The sequence below is a fragment of the Haliotis rubra genome, unplaced genomic scaffold (assembly GCF_003918875.1).
Source record: "Haliotis rubra isolate DU_JTF1 unplaced genomic scaffold, ASM391887v1 Scf447, whole genome shotgun sequence".
In the NCBI taxonomy this organism is placed as follows: domain Eukaryota; kingdom Metazoa; phylum Mollusca; class Gastropoda; order Lepetellida; family Haliotidae; genus Haliotis; species Haliotis rubra.
In genome coordinates, this window is record NW_025767132.1 from 877,917 (window position 1) to 900,055 (window position 22,139).

Genomic DNA, 22,139 nt, shown 5'->3' on the forward strand with positions numbered 1-22,139 from the left:
CCGAGATAAAGCTAGTAATTTGGAAGAAAATGTTGAGAAAATGATTCCTTTGTAGTGATAAAGTACTATATAGTTCATAATGTCAACATAATGAATTATACAATTCAGTAGTACTGTATCACCACCTACACTTTACAGTACGACTTTACGATCGTTTAGCACCTATACCGCCATTAAATGATAATGTTTCTAGTTTGTCGGCGCCATACCCGTGCTCCAGAGTTTCACAAAAGTAGTAAAGTTTTGAGACAGGCATTACTTCGTGCTCTCCATCAACAACACTGTCACCATAATGTAATCTTTTAATGCATACGACAACAACGATATCGCCAGTATCAGCAAACAGAACGATAACAATATTTTATCGTGTACGATACAATACAATAGATTGTTCGATAACCACTGCACATCAGCAATATCGTTTAACGATAATATAGCCCCATAATATAGCCCCTATTCATACCTACATCATTCAAGGGGCGGTGGGGTAGCCCTATGGTTAAAGCGTTGGATCGTCACGCAGAAGACTCGGGTTCGATTCCCCAGATGGGCACAATGTGTGAAGCCCATCTCTGGTGTACCCCGCCGTGATATTGCTGGAATATTGATAAAAGCGGCGTAAAACCATACTCACTCACTCACTCACTACATCATTTAACGAAACAATAAGAGCTGGGTCAGCGTTAGCGCTGGAATTTCCAATGGAAGTGGAAACGTCCGGAGTGCTGGGATTAGTGTCTTTTGGAAGATCATAATCTAGAAACTCGATCACGTTTTCTGGTCTTGCAATAAAGTCAACCATATCTGGCAAAAACTTGAAATCTGGCTAAATCATAAAGCTCTTGTCAATATCAAAATATCATGAAAACAGGTATTGCTCGGTTTCCCATACAAAAAACAATGACCCTCTCAATATTATTATTATTATTATTATCTTTAAAAACCTAATTTTTGGAAGCAGATTAAAAAACATTGTGCCACCTTTCCATGTTTTCCAGACAAAATTAGACATTATTATATGATAACAAAGTGCTCTTCTTTAATGGAGTGTAATATCAGCGCCTTTTATAAGTTTTGGTCTTCATGTCATGATCTGTTCACATAATTTGTACATCATATTCTTGTTGTATTGCAACCTGAATGTCCTTTGTTGAGATTTCAGAATAGACTGTATAAAACATCTCTGAAAACAATAAAATTATGAAAGAAAAATAATAATAATCTAGAAACAAGTATCAATAACTTATTCTTTGACTGAATAATAATCTTTAAACTTAGAATATTGTACCAAATTAAATACACGAATGCTTGAGATTTGCAGAGCAGTTCATTTGTGAATAAACATCATTGAAGGATATTATTTTATGTCTCTTCAATCACTTTACTATTATCTTATCACATATGACCATGTGCTATGTGATTGTATACACCATCATCTTTGAATAATTCTTCCAAGACATAGTCGTCTTTCAAAGATTATATCAAAATCCCTGGGAAAGAAATTGAGGTGGTAATGTTCCTCCATTATGCAAATTCATGCAGCGAAAGTAGTACGGTATGCCAACGTATTAATGTGCGGTTATTAGGCCATAATTTTCAGGTATGTCGAACACTATTCGACAAGGGTAATTAACTAATCAGATTGCGGAAAACACTCACTATTTGTTTACAATCAATATTTAACACCTACATACATGTTATCAAGTGATAAATTACCACTGAGTATCAACATTATATTATTATTACGACACCTGCATTATTCATTCATGGGCGGTATTCCATATGGGAGGCAACTCTTGTATGCTTAAGAATGAACCTAACCACGTCAAGAGTTATCTCCCCTGGTGTAGCAGACGGCTTCCTCTGTTGGCATGTCAGATTTGATAGCAGAAGAGAAAAGAAAGCTGATTTTAGATGATTTTGAAAGCAAAACAAAACCTGATGCAGATTCATATGGTTTAAACAAATATTCTGAAACCATATGAATCAGGTTTTGATTTTCTCTTTACTGTTGGAAGATCAACTATATAATATTCCCAGAAATTATTGAGAAAGTTGTTTCAGCAAATATCTAATACATGTATATAAACCATAGAAGTTTTACTTGAATGAATGTTTTGACATATGATTCTCTTACAGTCTAAGTGTCTTTTCAGTACTTTGAGAGACCACCTTGTCCTGCATATACACGATTGAATGCGGCTTGGTACACTACCGATCAAAGTTTGTAAGAAATCATGTGACAGCGTATCCCACTTCTTTCTTCATAACCTCAATATTGCTATGTCTGTATTATTCTTACAAGGACTGTTAAACGAGTAAATTATATGGCTAAATCCTAATTCAAATAGCTGAACAACCTAAATAGAGCAGTATGTTTTGGAAATTCATAAATTTCTAAATGTAACTATATACCGGTAATTCGAACAACGAACGGAAACGGTCATAAAAGCAGGGTTGTATTCTCTTTAGTAACCGCGGCAAAAGCTATCATTTGTACGGAAGTTCTGTGTGTAAATATTCTGGAATAATTTCATTCACATGGAGGTTAAATATTATTCACGGAAAACGGAAGAGAATCTATTCGTGATATCAGAATGTACATTGCCATTACAGAGTACTACAGTTGTCATAGTCACACAGATACATAATATTCCAAAATATACACCTAGTAGTCTAAATAGTATTGCTCCACGAAAGCCGCCCCAGGTGGAATGGTGTGGAATGCAGATCCGCCAGATACCAATCATTCCAGTCACATTCCAGTTAGCACCTTGGCCACAGAGTGGGAAATGGAAAGAATAATCTCGTTTACGTGGAAATGAGGTTTGACACGTCACGCACTGATGCCGTCTAGATCCGTGATGAACATTGACACGGTCTTGAAATTGAAATTGAAAGAGGAGCCGATACGCTAAACGTTGTCAGATACCTTTCATTTATCTTTGTGTAGGTCAGTAAAGGATGTGCTAGTTGAATCCGGTCATTGTAATGTTTGTTGACAGTCAGATAAGAGCAATGAAGTACTGGATAATATTATTAACAACGAAACCCAGTAGATGGAAAATTTCGAAGTTTAAAGTTAGATGATAATTAACAAAATCAAATGAGTGTCGTCAGTCAGATCCTCAAGTTTTAAAATTGTCTGTGTGGCTGTTCACAAAAGACATGCGTTTGCACCCCACAGACCTGAATTCACAAGAAGTCACGATTGGATTAGACTGAAGATCTTTTGGTCAGGCCAGGACTTGGCTTCAGTGCTTTTAACTGATAAAGTCCAGATACTGTCTAGACTTTACAGATCCTCTTTCCCTGGTGTGGCATAGACAAAGAGAAATATTTCAAGGTTCCAACGACCTTGACCACTATGGAAGGAGCCCAGTTATGATTTAGGGAGAGATCAGTTGAACTGGAAGAACCGATCTCCATTTCCTGGGCACAACGACAGGTGTGTGTGGCTGGGATAGCATTGTGGATGTGTATGTGAAACCACATGCTGCTGCAATCCTCTTCGTGCTAGGATTATTTATTGTGTGTATTAGTGTCTGTCAGTGATACGACAAGCACTGTTCACCGCCAATATAGTCTGGTGATACGATAACCACAGTTTGATATCTGTTCATGTTCTGGCACTCGCTTCCTATCATCTGAATACATGTATATTCAACTTGTCAGGCAATGATAGTATGTATGTTCACTGTCTATTATCTGTCTTGATTAGCGACACATAATATCAAGTGAGTAAGTGACTCAGAAGAATATATACCTTGTAGCCGGTGAGCGGCTTTAATCCACCTTGTAGCCAGGGTGTCGGTGCCTTTAATCTACCTTCACACGTTTATTACTCAAAATAATCCACCATCGGTGGTACATGAGTATAACAAAGAAGAATGTTACATAAGAATGTACAACAAGATGACTAAATGATGCATCAATTAAAGTGTTTGCAAAACAATCTTGATGAACTTGGATACATTTTAAGGGTAGATATTTAACTTGAAAACAGTTGACGGAATTTCGATAAATTTGGCCAGGAACTATAAGGTTCTTTTTAACAACGATTTACGTATGTCTGCAAAATAATTACATTTAAACAAATAGAGGAACTCATCTCCGATCAAATGTGAGTCACATAAGTTACAAACTCTGTGTTCTTTTGGTATATTTTGCCATCTCCCAGTTTCTATGGGAAGTTTATGGTTGCATGTTCTAAATTTTAGGATCGGTTTAGAAATAGCATCTGAGAGAAGTAGGTATTGTTCAAAGTTTGGAGAGCGCTTCAGAACTTTATAGTATATTCATTTAGAGGAGTTTTGCATATCGCTCGTCCACGATTGTAAAATTGGTCCTTTAAGATAGATTCAACATTTGAAATGATCCATGAATTTGAGTATAGATGAGGGTTGTCAAAAACGTCAGGCAATCCGCACCTACAGAAAATATGTTTAATATGACTTAGCCAGACATAGTTATTCGATGTTTTGTTTTGTTTAGTAATATATTGAAAATGAAAGTTGCTATTTTGTTATTTGGATCTGATAATGTCAATTTACACCAGTACGAGATTAGTCGTTTCTGAAATTTGAAGCTGAATAGGTTCCCTACCAAGCTCCCCGTACACCATGAAATTAGGGGTGTTATATTTTAAACCAGTTGCTAATTTAAGAAATTTTAGATGTACTCTTTCTATCATGTCAGTCTTCTCATGTCCCCATATTTCACATCCATACATCAATATTGGTACTACTAATCTATCAAATGCAGAAAGGAGCAGGTCCAGTGGTAACTTAACATTTCTGGCACGTTTTAGTAACGCTATTGATGCCTTCATACCAAGATCGGCTATATGTCGCAATATACAGCGAATTTATTCAGTGTATGTTGTAAATCATCATGAGTTTCAGCTAAGAGGACTGTATCGTCAGCGTAAAGTAGAACTAGCAATTTTAGATAAATAATAAACTCATCATTATTTGTTTTTAATTCAATACCGACACATGCTTGTTCTTCTAAATGGGATTCTAAGTCATTTAGAAATAAAGAAAATAAAAGAGGAGACAAGTTTTCTCCTTGTCTAACTCCTGAATGACAGTCAAAGAAATCTGATCTTGCAGATTCTACCATCACGCAAGATTTAATATCATTATACATATTTTGTATTAAAGTCAGTATTTTACCCCTTGATACCAGTTTGTCTTAATTTGGTCCACAGTCCAATTCTCCAAACCTTATCAAATGCTTTAGAAAAATCAATAAAGGCACAAAAGAGTTTCTTTTTACATTTCTTCAAATGATTTAACAAATTATGAATAATAAACATATTATCTGTTGTGGAGAAGCCTTTTCGGAAACCGGATTGGACATGCGATATTATATCGTTATCATCACAAAATTTATTTAATCTATCGTTTAGGATGCCAGTAAAAAGTTTACCAAAGCAGTTTAAGATAGAGATTGGTCTATAATAAGTCGGGTCCGTACGATTACCAGTTTTGTTATAGATAGGTTTGATAGTACCAGTAAGCCATGCTTCGGGCAAAATTCCAGTCTGAAGTACAGCGTTAAAATATTCAACATAAAATGGGAGCAGCTTTGGCACGGCTGAAGATAAGTGCTCATTTGAAATCAAGTCTAAGCCAGGCGTCTTGTTTTTCTTCAGTTTTTGTAGCCAGTGCGTCAGTGCCTTTAATCCACCTTTGTAGCCAGTGCGTCAGTGCCTTTAATCCACCTTATAGTCAGTGAGCAGCTTTATTCCACCTTGTAGCCAGTGCGTCAGTGGCTTTAATCCACCTTGTAGCGGGTGAGCAGCTTTAATCCACCTAGCCTTGTAGTCAGTGAGTAGCTTTATTCCACCTTGTAGCCAGTGCATCAGTGGCTCTTTAATCCACCTTGTAGCCAGGGTGTCGGTGCCTTTAATCTACCTTGTAGCCAGTGCGTCAGTGCCTTTAATCCACCTTGTAGCGGGTGAGCAGCTTTAATCCACCTTGTAGTCAGTGAGTAGCTTTATTCCACCTTGTAGCCAGTGCGTCAGTTGCTTTAATCCACCTTGTAGCCAGTGAGCAGCTTTAATCCACATTGTAGCCAGTGAGCAGCTTTATTCCACCTTGTAGCCAGTGCGTCAGTTGCTTTAATCCACCTTGTAGCCAGTGAGCAGCTTTAATCCACCTTGTAGTCAGTGAGTAGCTTTATTCCATCTTGTAGCCAGTGCGTCAGTTGCTTTAATCCACCTTGTAGCCAGTGAGCAGCTTTAATCCACATTGTAGCCAGTGAGCAGCTTTATTCCACCTTATAGCCAGTGCGTCAGTTGCTTTAATCCACCTTGTAGCCAGTGCGTCAGTTGCTTTAATCCACCTTGTAGCCAGTGCATCAGTGGCTCTAATCCACCTTGTAGCCAGTGCGTTAGTGGCTTTAAACCACCTTGTAGCCAGTGCGTCAGTTGCTTTAATCTACCTTGTTGTCAGTGAGCGGCTTTAATCTACCCTGTAGCCAGTGCAGTATGTTCAGTTTTTAAATTACTATATGTATGTATTACAGGCATGCACACACGCACAAGCACACGTACACGCACACGCACGCACACATTCATACATACATACATGGCAGTATAAGTAATGAAGATAAAATAATTGTGATGTCAAAATATTGTTCATTTGGAAATTCTAGTAAACAGCTTCTTGAGTCAATCAGCAAAATGGCACATTTATATTATGGGGATAAATTGAACGACAAGGCTTCACAAGATACAACGTTACAATGATACCAATTAGTTAATGTTTATATAGTACTTGTTTCCAGTCAGGAAAGTCTGCTTAAAGGCGCTTTTAAGAAAAAAAACGAGGTGTGACAAAGTAGTGCGTCTTCAAATTACACTTAAAGTCTGATGTTTCCTGAATGTTCCTGAGATTGCCTGGAAGGGAATTCCACCTTTTAAGAAGGTTCTGTCACTAAGTTATCGAAGATATTAATTGTGTCGAAGTATTTGTAGAAGATATCATGCAATGCTTTGTTTTGTACTTATATGTTCAATCCCCATGCGAAACGTTTGTAAATTATATCTTCATATTTTAGAAATCCTTTGTAACAAATTAATATTTTGTTCTTTATGGCATTATGTCATTGTTGGCGTTCAGAAAATGTTAAAGTGTGATGTGGCACATGTGTAATGTGAATAGGTTACTTTTATGAGTATAATTGTATCATCTTAACTGAATATACATTGTAACACACTGCAACGAAATATGTGATTATTTAATAATGTCACAATTTTGAAGATCATATTGAAAACAATACGAAATATAAATGTTGTGTCTTCGGCTTCTCTTAAAAAATAAATAAATGGATATTTAGGTATATACGCACTGCTAAAAATAATTGTCAAATCTGAACCTTTAAATGTCGACAATGTAATGCGAACGCCGGAATGTGGCCTTGCTGAAACCTGAGCTTATCGGCATTTTGCTTAATATGCAGGACAAGGGGAGGTCACTCTTATTTCTTCACCTTGTTTAAATCAATGGAAGGTTCGATGGTTGCATTGGCTACAGATATGATTTGAATTATTAACCATTCACAGTTGTAAAGATGGTATCAATAGCATCTATCGTATGTTTGGGGGCAGCATGACTTAATGTTCGTTCCAACTGACATCCTGTTTGCGTTTGAATTCTGGTGGTGAATCAAGAAACAGTAGTCATGCCGAGAGCGAAGAATCTAGCGGGAGGAATCGTCTTCACAACGATCCTGTATTTTTCAAGCTTTTTTTGGCTCCATAGTGCTATTGATGCCGTTCCTTCCCTTGATAATACTGAAGCCAAAATGGGCAAGGAATGTTCTGGATTTTTTCCTGTATATGTGGTTCTCATTTGCAGTGGTAAGTTGGTGTTTTTCGGCATGTGCCTTTAAGTTCGTGATAAATGCGGCATACACTGATCGTCACCGATAGTGTTGTGTCTTTATTATTCTATTGCTGCTGACGTAGTCATCGTGTATATGTGTTGTTGGTAGAGGGACACATTTGTAAAATGACGACTTTCTTATTGTATTCTTTTGTCTCGTAAATGTTCCAAATACATGAAACTGCCAAGTCATGTGTCAATCATGCATATAGATATATATCTGGGGATTCTTTTCAAAATGTCAAAATAATTTTCTTTATGCAGTTGTATTTTGACAAGGACTCTGTAAAAGTCTTACTTATATATCTAAGTATTGTGAGTTTAAAAGTTACCAACTTACTGTTATGGATTACATGTATATTTAAACCTAATGTAACTTATTATTTGTGTTAATTCATGACAAGTCATCTGTAGCCATGGTAATAATCTAGACTAGGAGCTTGACACTTATTATTACTCTGAATAATAAATGGAAATGGACAAATCTTGGATAAGATACAACCTTTGCTCGTAGCATCTCCTTTCACATTTGCTGAATATCCTGAATGTGAACAGATTGAAGGCAAAAGGAAGTAAGTTGGTGAAACTTGGCAAGGATAATCTCAGCAAACATGGCAAATTGTGTCTAAAAAGTGCCGACAGAATTCTGATCCTGATCTACTAACATTTCCCCTAACATACAACGATCATATTTTGGCACACGCCATCATGCTTATGATGCACAGCACTTGGTCATTTATGCATTGTTTCATTTTGATATGCAGTGATTCAGGAAGTATGTTGCATGTGCACCATCTTACATCATCTTGTCTCCACTAAAACTACAGGGAATGCACATGCTGACATGCTAAACTAGCTAAAAGCTTTGCATGGATGATCCAAGTCAAATTGTCATTGATATGTTCACCTGTTTGTACGTACTGAACAATTGAAAATGTTATATTTGCCATTTTTCTTGTAATTCAATTATAACTGTTACTGGAAAGATCAACATGGTACATACAGTTTTGGTATTTTATATAGCAATGGGTGTGTAAGTGTGGACATATGATTAGCTGAATTGCTATCAAAAATATTTTTATTTTTATTTAAAACATTTTCAATGTTTTATTCTGTGTTTTGGCAGTTACATAACTATACCTTCAAGAAAAAAATGAATGATGCCAATCATTACCCAAGATGATCCCATTACTGCTGTAACTAAACAGGATCTAATTCTTGTGAATGCCAACTAAGTCTCTGTTTAATTGTTATCACCATAGTCTGTATTCAAAGATTTAGGTGGACTGCAGGGACTGTTCGTACCCTGAAAAATACTGCATGTTCAACATATTTAATCAAGAAATTTTATTAAGAAATATACTTTAATGAATGTAGGCTTATCTTTAATCTTAACCTGTTCATATGCTGCATAATTAATATGTGAATAGCAGTTTAGTGTAAGTCTGATTACTACTGGCATGTTTTTCACGCTGCATTCATAGTCATTATTATTTATTCCTTCTAAATAAGTATCAGTTTGGCCATTCAATGCTAACAAAGATCACAGCCTAACTGCGTATCTGGACTAGGTCAGACTGTGAAGGGTTATTTACATAGGATGTTGCATACATAAATGTGAGAACAACACCCTCAGTTTGTAGCCTGAAATTGATCTAATAGGTACTTATCCTGAGTGATTGTAGATCTGTCATAATTATTTCCCAAGTGCCCAAACAGCCTAAGCCGTACAAGAGGCTTTGCTGGGATTATGGTCTTGTTGTATTTCTCGTTTTATGAGTTCACATAAGCATGATAAGCTGAAGGTTCATGAAAGCTGATAAAGGGAAATGAGAAACCTGTTCAGCGTACTTTGACAGAATCTGTACATGTGATAGACTGTTGTCGTGATTATACTGGTTTCAGCTCCACTGTGAAAGGTGTCCTGGAAACAACAAAGATTAGTAAGCGATTAGCTACAGCCTGTTTGTGGTTGGATGTTCAACTGTCAGTGTCACCACCCACCCAGTTCACCGTCACATGTGGCAATGTTCCAGCTTAAGGACGACAGCTGTATCATGTGTATGTAATTGAGTCATGACTAGACAATCCAGTAAGTGATGTCATGACCAACACTCCACACCAGCAGGTCACATTGTCAGGACAGGAGCGTGACCATCTGATCTAGTTGGTCCTGTATGACAAGAACAGGTTGCTGAAGACATCATCTAACCCTGAAGCCTGATGGTTGGAGCATTACAGGTTGCAGGAGACATAATCTAACCCTGGAGCATTACAGGTTGCTGGAGACATCATCTAACCCTGAAGCCTGATGGTTGGAGCATTACAGGTTGTAGGAGACATAATCTAACCCTGAAGCCTGATGGTTGGAGCATTACAGGTTGCTGAAGACATCATCTAACCTGGAAGCCTGATGGTTGGAGCATTACAGGTTGCTGGAGACATCAACCCTGAAGCCTGATGGTTGGAGCATTACAGGTTGCTGAAGACATCATCTAACCTGGAAGCCTGATGGTTGGAGCATTACAGGTTGCTGGAGACATCATCTAGCCTGGAAGCCTGATGGTTGGAGCATTACAGGTTGCTGAAGACATCATCTAACCTGGAAGCCTGATGGTTGGAGCCTGAAGACATCATATAGCCCTGAAGCCTGATGGTTGGAGCATTACAGGTTGCAGGAGACATCTTCTAACCCTGGAAACCTGATGGTTGGAGCATTACAGGTTGCTGGAGACATCATCTAACCCTGAATCCTGATGGTTGGAGCATTACAGGTTGCAGGAGACATAATCTAACCCACAAACCTGATGGTTGGAGCATTACAGGTTGCTGGAGACATCATCTAACCCTGAAGCCTGATGGCTGGAGCATTACAGGTTGCAGGAGACATCATTTAACACACAAACCTGATGGTTGGAGCATTACAGGTTGCTGGAGACATCACCTAGCCTAGAAGCCTGATGATTGGAGCATTACGGGTTGTAGGAGACATCATCTATACTGGAAGCCTGATGGTTGGAGCATTACAGGTAGCTGGAGACATCATCTAACCTGGAAGCCTGATGGTTGGAGCATTACAGGTTGCAGGAGACATCATTTAACACACAAACCTGATGGTTGGAGCATTACAGGTTGTAGGAGACATCATTTAACACACAAACCTGATGGTTGGAGCATTACAGGTTGCAGGAGACATCATTTAACACACAAACCTGATGGTTGGAGCATTACAGGTTGTAGGAGACATCATTTAACACACAAACCTGATGGTTGGAGCATTACAGGTTGCAGGAGACATCACTAACACCCAAACCTGATGGTTGGAGCATTACAGGTTGCAGGAGACATCATCTAACCCAGCCTAGAAGCCTTGGAGCATTACAGGTTTTAGGAGACATCATCTAACCCAGAAGCCTGATGGTTGGAGCATTACAGGTTGCAGGAGACATCATCTAACCCACAAACCTGATGGTTGGAGCATTACAGGTTGCTGAAGACATCACCCAGCCTGGAAGCACGATAGAGCAGGACCGGTTTCTGAAGACAGCATCTAACCCAGAAGCCTGATGGTTGGAGCATTACAGGTTGTAGGAGACATCATTTAACACACAAACCTGATGGTTGGAGCATTACAGGTTGCAGGAGACATCATTTAACACACAAACCTGATGGTTGGAGCATTACAGGTTGCAGGAGACATCACCTAGCCTAGAAGCCTGATGGTTGGAGCATTACAGGTTGTAGGAGACATCATCTAACCCACAAACCTGATGGTTGGAGCATTACAGGTTGCTGAAGACATCACCCAGCCTGGAAGCACGATAGAGCAGGACTGGTTTCTGAAGACAGCATCTAACCCAGAAGCCTGATGGTTGGAGCATTACATGTTGTAGGAGACATCATTTAACACACAAACCTGATGGTTGGAGCATTACAGGTTGCAGGAGACATCATTTAACACACAAACCTGATGGTTGGAGCATTACAGGTTGCAGGAGACATCACCTAGCCTAGAAGCCTGATGGTTGGAGCATTACAGGTTGTAGGAGACATCATCTAACCCACAAACCTGATGGTTGGAGCATTACAGGTTGTAGGAGACATCACCCAGCCTGGAAGCACGATAGAGCAGGACTGGTTTCTGAAGACAGCATCTAACCCAGAAGCCTGATGGTTGGAGCATTACAGGTTTCTGAAGACATCATCTAACCCAGAAGCTGATGGTTGGAGCAAGCCATTGGGCACCAGACAGATAATTTAGGTGTACCTTTGTGAAAGATGTGCCCATACCTTTTGTTGATCAATTAAACTTAAAACATCACACCAGTTATGTCATTTCAGTTTGTTTAATGAATCAGTAAACATCATGTAAACATGTAAACCTGAGAGCTGGATTTCATGAACATTATCATGACCGCAAGTATAGTTCAGCTTCATTTGTCCAGGACCCATCAACTAACCCACAAGCTATGGTAACGTCCAAAACTGGATTTCATGTTATGCACTCTGGCATTCAACATGACCACGCCCATATTAAGCTGTGAGATTGAGAGTGCCACGAATAAACAGTATGATGGAGTGCAATCATTTGAGTTGACTGGATTCATCACATTTTCCATTTTCCATTAAATGAAGATGAATCCCCACATGGGTAAAATGTGTGAAGCCCATTTCTGGTGTCCCCCGCCGTGATGTTGCTGGAATATTGCTAAAAGCGGCGTAAAACCAAACTCAGTCAGTCAGTCATCATATTTTACATTAAATGGATCATGATGTATATTATATTTATAAGTGTAGTCATGCCGCCAGGGCACATTGAAAATACTTCATCCATGCCATTTCAATATTAGGCGTGCCATATATTATTTGCCTAGAGCCATCCACTTGATAGAATTAAAATGGAATTCAAATTAGTTATATCTTAGTTTTGGTTATACTTGTTTTTACAAATGCTGTGAACATTATCATGAATCTGTGATCTGAAAGAAACATGAACATCTCTCCTGTTGTTGGACCATGCAGATGTGGTGTGTGGTCCTTGCATAGAGCTCAGGTCACAAATCAGTTCTTGTTGAGCAACGTTTGGCAGCCTGAGAGTTTCTAGGACTTCAGTCCTGAACCACAGTGAAGCACATGTGATACATGTGGTCTCACCTCAAGAAAGTGAGTTTGTTAAAAATTGCCTCTGTTCACGCAGCAGAATATGGGTACCCGGTGGGATAAGGCATGTGACTATTAACCTTCTAGCGCCTCACAGGCAGCTTGTGTTATCAGGGGTAATAATAATCAGATTGTGTGCTTTGAATATCCTTTGTTCACTTTGAGCAGGATATGAAGCCTGCAAAGACGCATTATAGATATTCTTAAGTAAATTATTATTGTGTGACAATATGTTAATGTTCATAACTTGTCCATACAATGTGCAGTAGAATGAAATCAATGAAGTGAATGTACAGTAGGCAGAGGAAGTACTAAAATGAATATGTACAGCTGTCCCAGATAGCATTCAGACGTTGGGCCAACGTCCGAATGCTATCTGGGGTTGCATTTCATGAACATTGATTTCAATGAAGTACCAGGGCAGTACCCTGTTCTAGGATCTAGGCATGTTCCAGTATCTAGGCATGTTCACAGCAATAGCTGTTTGTAAGACCACAGTTTTTATGTATCAGTTACATTTACCTTCATGATTATTCTGTGTGGGTTTTAGTGACTGTTACTTAAGCCCGACACAGGTAATGTACTACCATAGTTAACATACCATGAGTTCAGTTTTGGACTCTGAGTTAACGCACACAAAAAAAATCATAAAAACACGCAAAAAATATTGTGCACAGATTCTGATCTACTTAATTTTAAAAAGTACCTTTAAACAGCAATTAAAACAATTTATTAGGCTGCTCATAGATGAAAATATAAATCGAAGCCTGGAAATTCCCATTGTTAAAAACAGAACATATCCTGCCGCCTTGAATCGCGTCGTTGTAACAGGGGGGTATCCTCCCATTACCCCTACATCCCATTACCCCTACAGCTTATAACAACAAAGTTCACGATCCAATGCACTGCTAATCCCCTTCCTGTTACCTGTTACCTGGACAATGGACTAGCCCAAACACATGAACACAAGATTTAATGTTTTAATTTATGGATTTAATTACACAAATAAATGAATATAATACACAGATATCTTCCTGGTCGTGGTACATCGGGAGCGTCGTCAATGGCGTCAACCCACGTGTCCTGGATACTGTTCTGGGGTAAAAGGGGTAGTCCAGCCGCTCTTCTTACCCATCTGGATATTTCCAGATCCTCTCTGTAAGCAACAGCAAGTCCCAGATCCTGGACCTTCCTCCAAATGGCCTGAGAGTAGTGGAAGAAGCAACCCTTCACTTCAGCAGTCGGAAACTCTCTCTCTATAGCATGAATTTTCCGCCAGCTCAAAGTCTGTCTGGACACAGGATGGGGCAAGCGGCCGGTTAAGTTCGTCCAAGTTCGTAATCTCATTGTTGTAGAGGGTGTGCATCGATGTTGACTCCTCCCTCGCTCTCTTCCTCAGGTTGCTGACAAACTCAAAACATTTTGACCTTCTGGCTATCGCATTCCTCAAAACATTGGCGACTGGATGACTCTGCAGTTATGACACACTTCCAGTGTAGACAAGACTGTCTCGACATTCTTAGTGTGTAGATAACCTCAAATAGGACTTGTTGCTACTCTGACATAACAAACTCTGCAAGTTGCCATGTTGATGTCATGTTAGTTTTTTCCATTGTACACAATCTCAAATTACTTGTCTCATCTCAGTGTCAATTTCAAAATTTATAACCCTCAAATAAACTTTCTCCAACCAAGAACACTTTAATCCTTTCTAATTTGATACACAACACTTTACTATACTAAGTCATCTCAAATTACTTGTCTCATCTCAGTGTCAATTTCAATATTTACCATGTTAACAAACTTTCTCTAACCAAGAACACTTTAGTTTGTTTCTAAACATTTACTATACTAAGTCATCTCAAATTACTTGTCTCATCTCAGTGTCAATTCAATATTTACTTCATTTCATTTCTCATTTCTCAGAACACTTTAATCCTTTCTAGTTTGTATACACAACACTTTACTATACTAAGTCATCTCAAATTACTTGTCTCATCTCAGTGTCAATTTTAACATTTACTTCATTTCATCTTAACAAACTTTCTCTAACCAAGAAGACCTTAATCCTTTCTAAGTTGTATACACAACACTTTAGTCGCTCCCATGGGTAAGTTCATTATGCCAGACAGGTAAATGCTGTGTGTTGTTTTAACTAATTGTAGGGGTACTGGGATGTAGGGGTAATGGGATACAACCAACAGGGGCTATGATTGGGCAACACATTGTTTGATCTTTATCATCTGCAATTTACAAGTGATGTGACACCACGCAGTCATCATGTCAAAACGACAGGCGTCCATGTTATGGTTTGTCTTGACTAGTAGATCTGATGCTGATACATGCACTAAGAAAGACACAGCTCTCAGTGCGGGCAGGATAGATGATTAATCCAGTGACGCACTCACCGATTCTATATTAATGGGCTTAAATCTTCATCAAGTTGTTCAGAAATTAAAAAGTGATGTTGCCCACAGTCTATGACATTGCCAAGGGGGAAATGCCGAAGAGAAAGTTTTCCTTTATTATGAAACTACAAGAAATTATGGCATTCCTGCGTTTCAGGGTGGCAAATACTACACACATCATGATCGTTCATTATATTCAAACACTGGAACGTATGTCAAAGCTTGTAAATATAATTACTTCTTGTGATAATGATGTTATTGTAATGCAAATTTCACACGCAAAAGATTTGGACTACATGTTTATAAAAAAAAAACTGCACGCACTAGTACAAAACCTACAGCGAACACTGCTTATTGAAGTACCTGTCTTGTCATTAATGAGATTCATCAGCTTCATGATTTAATACAAATATAATTTCCTGAAAAAGTGAGGTAAAGCACAAACTTGGTTTCCCATAGTATTGGGCAACTTTATGTGCCTTCTACTGGTGCCCTGTACCTTACTCTAAGTATTGACTGTTTTTCAAAGAATGTTGGGTGCTAATTAAGAATACTTACAGATCGCTATAGACTATAGAGGTTGATCAGTGGGGGCTTATTGGAGTGGGTTGATTTATACAACATTTATGGTATGTTTGAATGCCATGCTCAAAGTGGGACATTTCACTGATTTCATTCATAGAGCTGACAGATGTTGCCACACGAATTCCATGTATTTAGATGCTTTGCTGAGAGATCAATACACCAACTGCTTAATCATACAGGAAAGTACACTCTTTGTGTTACCAGGTTACTTCTGAACCTAATGAAGTGCAGTGATGGGGTTGGTCGATGATTTCTTTTCAACATAATCCCTCCATTGTCTGCAGTCTGCCACCAATGCTGGAGTGCCTGATCCCACTGGTGTAGAAGGCCTCCTCTTGGTGGCATAAACCATCCTCCACAGCAGAAATTACATCATCATCTGCATATTATTTGCCCATCAGTCATTTCTTGGTTTTGGAAGAAGTGGGAAAATGACCGCATCCAATCTGATGACTACGGATGATATTCAATGAGTTTAAAGTCACATTCATGAATTGTAGCCATTACTACATCAAACTGCTGCAGTTTGTGTATTTGGTTCAAATGCAGCCTGTAAGCGTGGTAAATATTGTATGAGTATATATTAATGCGTTCAAATTGTTAAGTTACAATACATAACTGTAAATCCTTTGTAGCTAGGCTCAGATATCTTCAGCTGCCCCCTCTATAAGGTAGCCTACTGGTTAATGCGTTCGCTCGTCACGCTGAAGACCCATGTGGGGAATCTAACATGGGTCTTCATCGTGACAATGTGTGAAGCCCATTTCTGGTGTCCCCCGCCGTTATATTGCTGGAATATTGCTAAAAGCAGCCAATATATCACATATCCCTGTTAGTTTGACTCTTGAGAAATTCTAAGACTAGTCCTGCCCCACAACACAGCACACATCACACATGTGGCCTCACCCTCGGCAAAAAGAGTTTGCTGAAATTGCAGGTACCTGGTGGGATAGGTCATGTGACTGTTTAAGCACCCTGCAGGCAGCTTGGGTTATCGAGGGTAATACTGTATGAGCACCTTGAGCATGCACAAGTGCCTGGAAACTGGCACTGTATAAATAGCTGTTATTAGTATTATTATAAATTATGAATACTTAAGTGTGGAACATGTTGACAGAATGTTTATTTAGGGGCTAAGGGTCATGCCTCAGTTTTAAACTTTGAACACTGAAGTACCTCTCTTAAGTTCCCCTTGAGCTGACAGAAAATGCAGTGATTTACAAGAACCATGTTTCTGTCTCCTCCAGGCCATGTATGAGTTGATGCTGGGTGTGAAGGTCAAGATCCAAGGTCGACCTTCCAAGCCAACAGACAGCGTGTTGATATTGATGAACCATCGTACACGACTTGACTGGCTGTTCCTCATGTCCTACCAGCTCCGCTGTGGCTCCCTCATGCACTACAAGATCTCACTCAAGGACCAGCTTAAGTTTGTACCTGGACCAGGTAGATTCTTATAACCATATAACTGATAACCAGAGGTTTCAAATCACTTAGATAAACTAATACTTTTGATTTCAAGATATCTAGCTTGGCAGACATGTTTTGTGTGCTGTTTGTCAAAGCATCTTTCAACAAGAGATTTCATGCAAAAGTGTAAATGTGAAGTGAAATCATTTTAAGAGAGAATTTCTGTTAAGGTAATTACTTAAAGAAAGATCTTGGTGTGTTCCTTAGGCTGGGAGATGTAAAATAGAGTGTCTCAACGTAGTATGTAATCATGGTAATTATGGTCTCCTGACAAAACAAGGCAACTGTCCAGCAACTGAAAGTAACTATTCTTTATTAGATTATGTTCCAATCAATGGCATTTCACTTCAGGCTGGGACATGTAGAATATGTACAGCAATAATCAATGACATCTGTTCCTGGCCTTGAAGTGTCCTAATGCTCAAAAATGTCCCAAGTCACTATCATTTTATCTGAGATTCTTGAGAGGCATTTAGAAGTTGGTGAATGTATAAGACGAGTATATGGATGGCAACTTCTTGTTTATTTTATAACAAGATGTTTCTGGGCTACTTCTTGCCCCTTCTTCAATCACCTGAAGAAGGGACAAGAAGTAGCCCAGAAAGGTTGTGTTATACAATAAACAAGAAGTTGCCATCCACATACTCGTCTTATATCATTTTATCTGTTCCTCAGACTCTGCGATTATACCGGCATTATAAGTATTTAGAGTGATTTTTTTGCATTTTGCATTTTTTTAAGCAGCTGTCTAGTAAAATACTAGGTATACCAATCCATGCCATGTCATCTGTTCCTCAGGCTGGGCTATGCAGTGTGCGGCGTTCCTGTTCTTACGGCGACGGTGGGAGGCAGACCAGCCAGTTATAACAGCGGCACTGAAATACTTCCACAAGGTTGACTACAGGTTGCAGGTGAAGACATGTACCATGTTTGCATGATGTAAATTCTCTAGGATATTATGGGCCAGTGAGGTTAAAGCAAAAGAAGCATTCACAACCTAGTTTCATTCCCCACATAAGCACATCATGTGAAGGAGATGCCACTGGTGTACCTTGGTGTGTTATGATGGGGTTGTCCAGCATGAAAACCTACTCACTCAATATTCAATACTAATTTGGAAAAAATAGATTAAGAATTATCTTCATAGTAAAGTATCACACTTATGGCTCTATGAGTTTGAGATAAATAAGCCTGGTAAACATGGAAACATTTATGAGGGTATTGTATTTTTTAGGAAAGAGTGATAATCATATTAGTTCTAATACAATTTGAGTTTGAAGCATAATCATATAGCCCTGGATAATTCATTGTTAGTTGCAATGTGGTCTGAGGTCTTCCGTTTTCAAAATATTTTCATTATAAGATCAAGAAAAGAATTGGTAAATCGGAAAACAAATCACACCCAAAAAAACATTTATTCTTTTTCAGTTTCTGTTGTTTCCTGAGGGTACCGACTTCACTGCAAATACTTTGTCAAAGAGTGACAAGTTTGCAGAAAAGAATGGCTTCCCTAAATATAGATACGTCCTTCACCCTCGAACAACCGGCGTCGTGTTTCTTGTGCAACAGATGAAGGAAGGTTTGTATTCATGTCTATTTATGTCTTTTTGATGTACTGAAAATAATGACCTTCATCTTTTCATGAATCTGCTCCAATATTATATTGTAAAGCAAAGGACAATTTTCTTCAAAGCCAGATCCATACATATGGAAATTAATTAAGAACACTCAATTCATAAAGTGTGAATTCTCACAATTCTGTGAATAAAGAAACCACCATTTTTCTGAATGATTTATTAATATTTTGCATCTTGCTGTATAGCATGATTGCTTTGTGTAGATATTACAAACATGTGCAACGGTGCGTAAAGCAGTTTTTACTGATAACATGTCCCACTCCCTCTTTTCAATTTGGATTGAATATTCAGTACCATAATTGTCATGGCACGTCGTAAATTGTCCGAGGCTACAAGTTGGCAAATTATTGGCATGAGAAATGCAGGAATGTCCCTCAGACAAATTGGACATCAAGTTGGGCACAATCCTTCCATCATTTCAAGACTCTTGAACAAACCCATGGCAACCAATGCTGTAAACATCTTCCAAGACAGAACCTGAAGACAACAATAAGAGAGGACAGAGCATTGTTGAGACTTAGGTGTTGTCCATGGAACAAGGCAACAGTGGTCAAACTGGAGCTTTTTAACAATATCATGCTGTTTGTACATAATGGCAATCTTAGGTTTCTTTTTGTCAGGAATATCTCAGTTTATCATCTCTACAAAGTTGCCATGGAATTCTGAATTAAAACTGAAATAGACGCACCACAGACTAGTAGTTTCAGCAAGGGACAAAGTGTCAACAAGTCGATGGAAAAGCTGTCATTGCAAATTAAAATTTGTCTCACTATATTGTATCAAATATATGTTTCGCAGTACTGTGTCAGCATAATTGTGTGAAGCAAATTGTGGTCAAGTATTGCATAAAGGTGTAAAGCAAATTGTTGCTGTCCCCTGCTCTGATATGGTCAAGTATTGCGTAAAGGTGTAAAGCAAATTGTTGCTGTCCCCTGCTCTGATATGGTCAAGTATTGCGTAAAGGTGTAAAGCAAATTGTTGCTGTCCCCTGCTCTGATATGGTCAAGTATTGCGTAAAGGTGTAAAGCAAATTGTTGCTGTTCCCTGCTCTGATATGGTCAAGTATTGCGTAAAGGTGTAAAGCAAATTGTTGCTGTTCCCTGCTCTGATATGGTCAAGTATTGCGTAAAGGTGTAAAGCAAATTGTTGCTGTCCCCTGCTCTGATATGGTCAAGTATTGCGTAAAGGTGTAAAGCAAATTGTTGCTGTCCCCAGCTCTGATATGGTCAAGTATTGCGTAAAGGTGTAAAGCAAATTGTTGCTGTCCCCAGCTCTGATATGGTCAAGTATTGCGTAAAGGTGTAAAGCAAATTGTTGCTGTTCACTGCTCTGATATGGTCAAGTAATGCGTAAAGCAAATTGCTGCTGTCCCCAGCTATGATATGGACCAGTTTTGTTGATGTGAAAGGTATCCTAATTGGTTATTTAAGAATATTTAATACTGTGGGTAATACCAGTATATGTAATCAGATGTACTTGGTTTAATTCCCTCACATCTGTTCTATCCTCACCTACCAGTTAAGATCCGGATTAGAATTGATTTTCTGTAACCCATGCTTGTCGTAAAAGGCGACTAACAGGATCAGGTGGTCAGGCTCGCTGACTTGGTTGACAAATGTCATTGTATGCCAGTTGTGTAGATCGATGCTCATGCTGTTGATCACTGGATTGTCTGGTCCAGACTTGATTATTTACAGACCCCGCCATATAGCTGGAATATGGTTGAGTGCAGCATAAATCTAAAGTCACTCACTCTATCCTCACATGAAATGTTAATTCATTTTGTCAACATTTTTTGTTAGAGTTTCACTGGCTATGTTGTCATTTTATTTCTAACCTTACGGTATTTTCTCAATTTTTCAGAAAACCTTCTAGATTCTGTTCTCAACGTCAGTATCGGATATCCCAAAACAATGCCAATTGGAGAATTTGATGTGTTTACTGGGAATTTCCCTGAAGAAATACATTTCCATGTTAATTCCACACCAGTTGTTGATTTCCCTACCTCATCTGATGACCTTGTCAACTGGTGTCAAAATCGGTGGTCAGAAAAAGAAGAACAACTTCGCTTATATTACGAAAAAAGAGAGTTCTCTCCCTTTGAGAACCAAGCAAAAGATATGATCTATGACACAGTTGAAACTGTTAGTGAAGAGTCTATTAGGAGATACCTTTATAAAGTGATTGCATTCTGGTCTGTTTTCATTCTCCTAGTGTTTTACTCCCTGTATACAGTGTCATTGTTTCGATGGTACTCACTTTTCAGCATAATTGCATTTAGCGTTTTGGAAAGAAAGTATGGTGGTTTGGATACCATTCAGTTTTTATATGATTTTTGATGACTCTACAGCATATATTCAATAAGCTACTTCATAATCATAAAAGCTATTCAAATTATATGTTAATTCGGACATGAAATCTGTATGTATGTGTATGCATGCCGTGGTGTCATCAATATTAGTTTCCTGTATTCAGGTGTACCCTTCTTTGGTGTGAAATGGTTGCACTGTCAAGAAATGATGAAATTGGATTTCTACTGTACCAAATATAGAATTTCAGTATCTGGCTAAGTCAGCTCTGGTTACTTTGTGTGTTCCAATGTTGAGTAAGTTCAGTATGTCTGGCATGGCCATATGGTTATGAAGTAACATGTTATGCAGTAACAATAATAATGATAATAATAATAATGAGAAGTCTTATAATGCGCTAATCTCCACGCAACAAAGCATGCTCTAAGCACTAACACCCTGATTATTATTACCCCGGATAACCCAAGCTGCCTGTTAGGCGCTAGAAGGTTATAGTCACGTGACTTTATCCAACCGGGTACCCATTTTCTGCTGGGTGAACAGAGGCAATTTTGAACAAACGCACTTGCCTAGGTGAGACCACATGTATCACATGTGCTTCGTTGTGGGGATGGAAGTCTTAGAAACTCTCAGGAGTCAAGCTGTCAAACACGGTCACCCATCCAAGGACTATCC

General features: G+C 38.7%; 1 protein-coding gene across 1 annotated transcript; it reads left to right on the forward strand.

Annotated features, from left to right (window-relative positions):
- Positions 1-7,494: 7,494 nt before the first annotated feature.
- Positions 7,495-21,725, forward strand: LOC124289705 (lysocardiolipin acyltransferase 1-like). The gene is made up of 5 exons (XM_046726332.1): positions 7,495-7,870; positions 17,296-17,494; positions 18,317-18,429; positions 18,947-19,097; positions 21,019-21,725. Exons 1-5 carry the CDS (start codon positions 7,781-7,783, stop codon positions 21,492-21,494), a joined length of 1,029 nt encoding a protein of 342 aa, XP_046582288.1. The 5' UTR covers positions 7,495-7,780; the 3' UTR covers positions 21,495-21,725.
- Positions 21,726-22,139: the final 414 nt, after the last annotated feature.

What these genes read in the sequence shown, in the direction of transcription:
- LOC124289705 (XM_046726332.1), top strand. Translation starts at nt 7,781, where the DNA reads ATGCCGTTCCTTCCCTTGATAATACTGAAGCCAAAATGGGCAAGGAAT. An exon ending in TGTGGTTCTCATTTGCAGTG is followed by an intron (nt 7,871 to 17,295) that starts GTAAGTTGGTGT and finishes TGTCTCCTCCAG; the next exon opens with GCCATGTATGAGTTGATGCT. An exon ending in AGGTTGACTACAGGTTGCAG is followed by an intron (nt 18,430 to 18,946) that starts GTGAAGACATGT and finishes ATTCTTTTTCAG; the next exon opens with TTTCTGTTGTTTCCTGAGGG.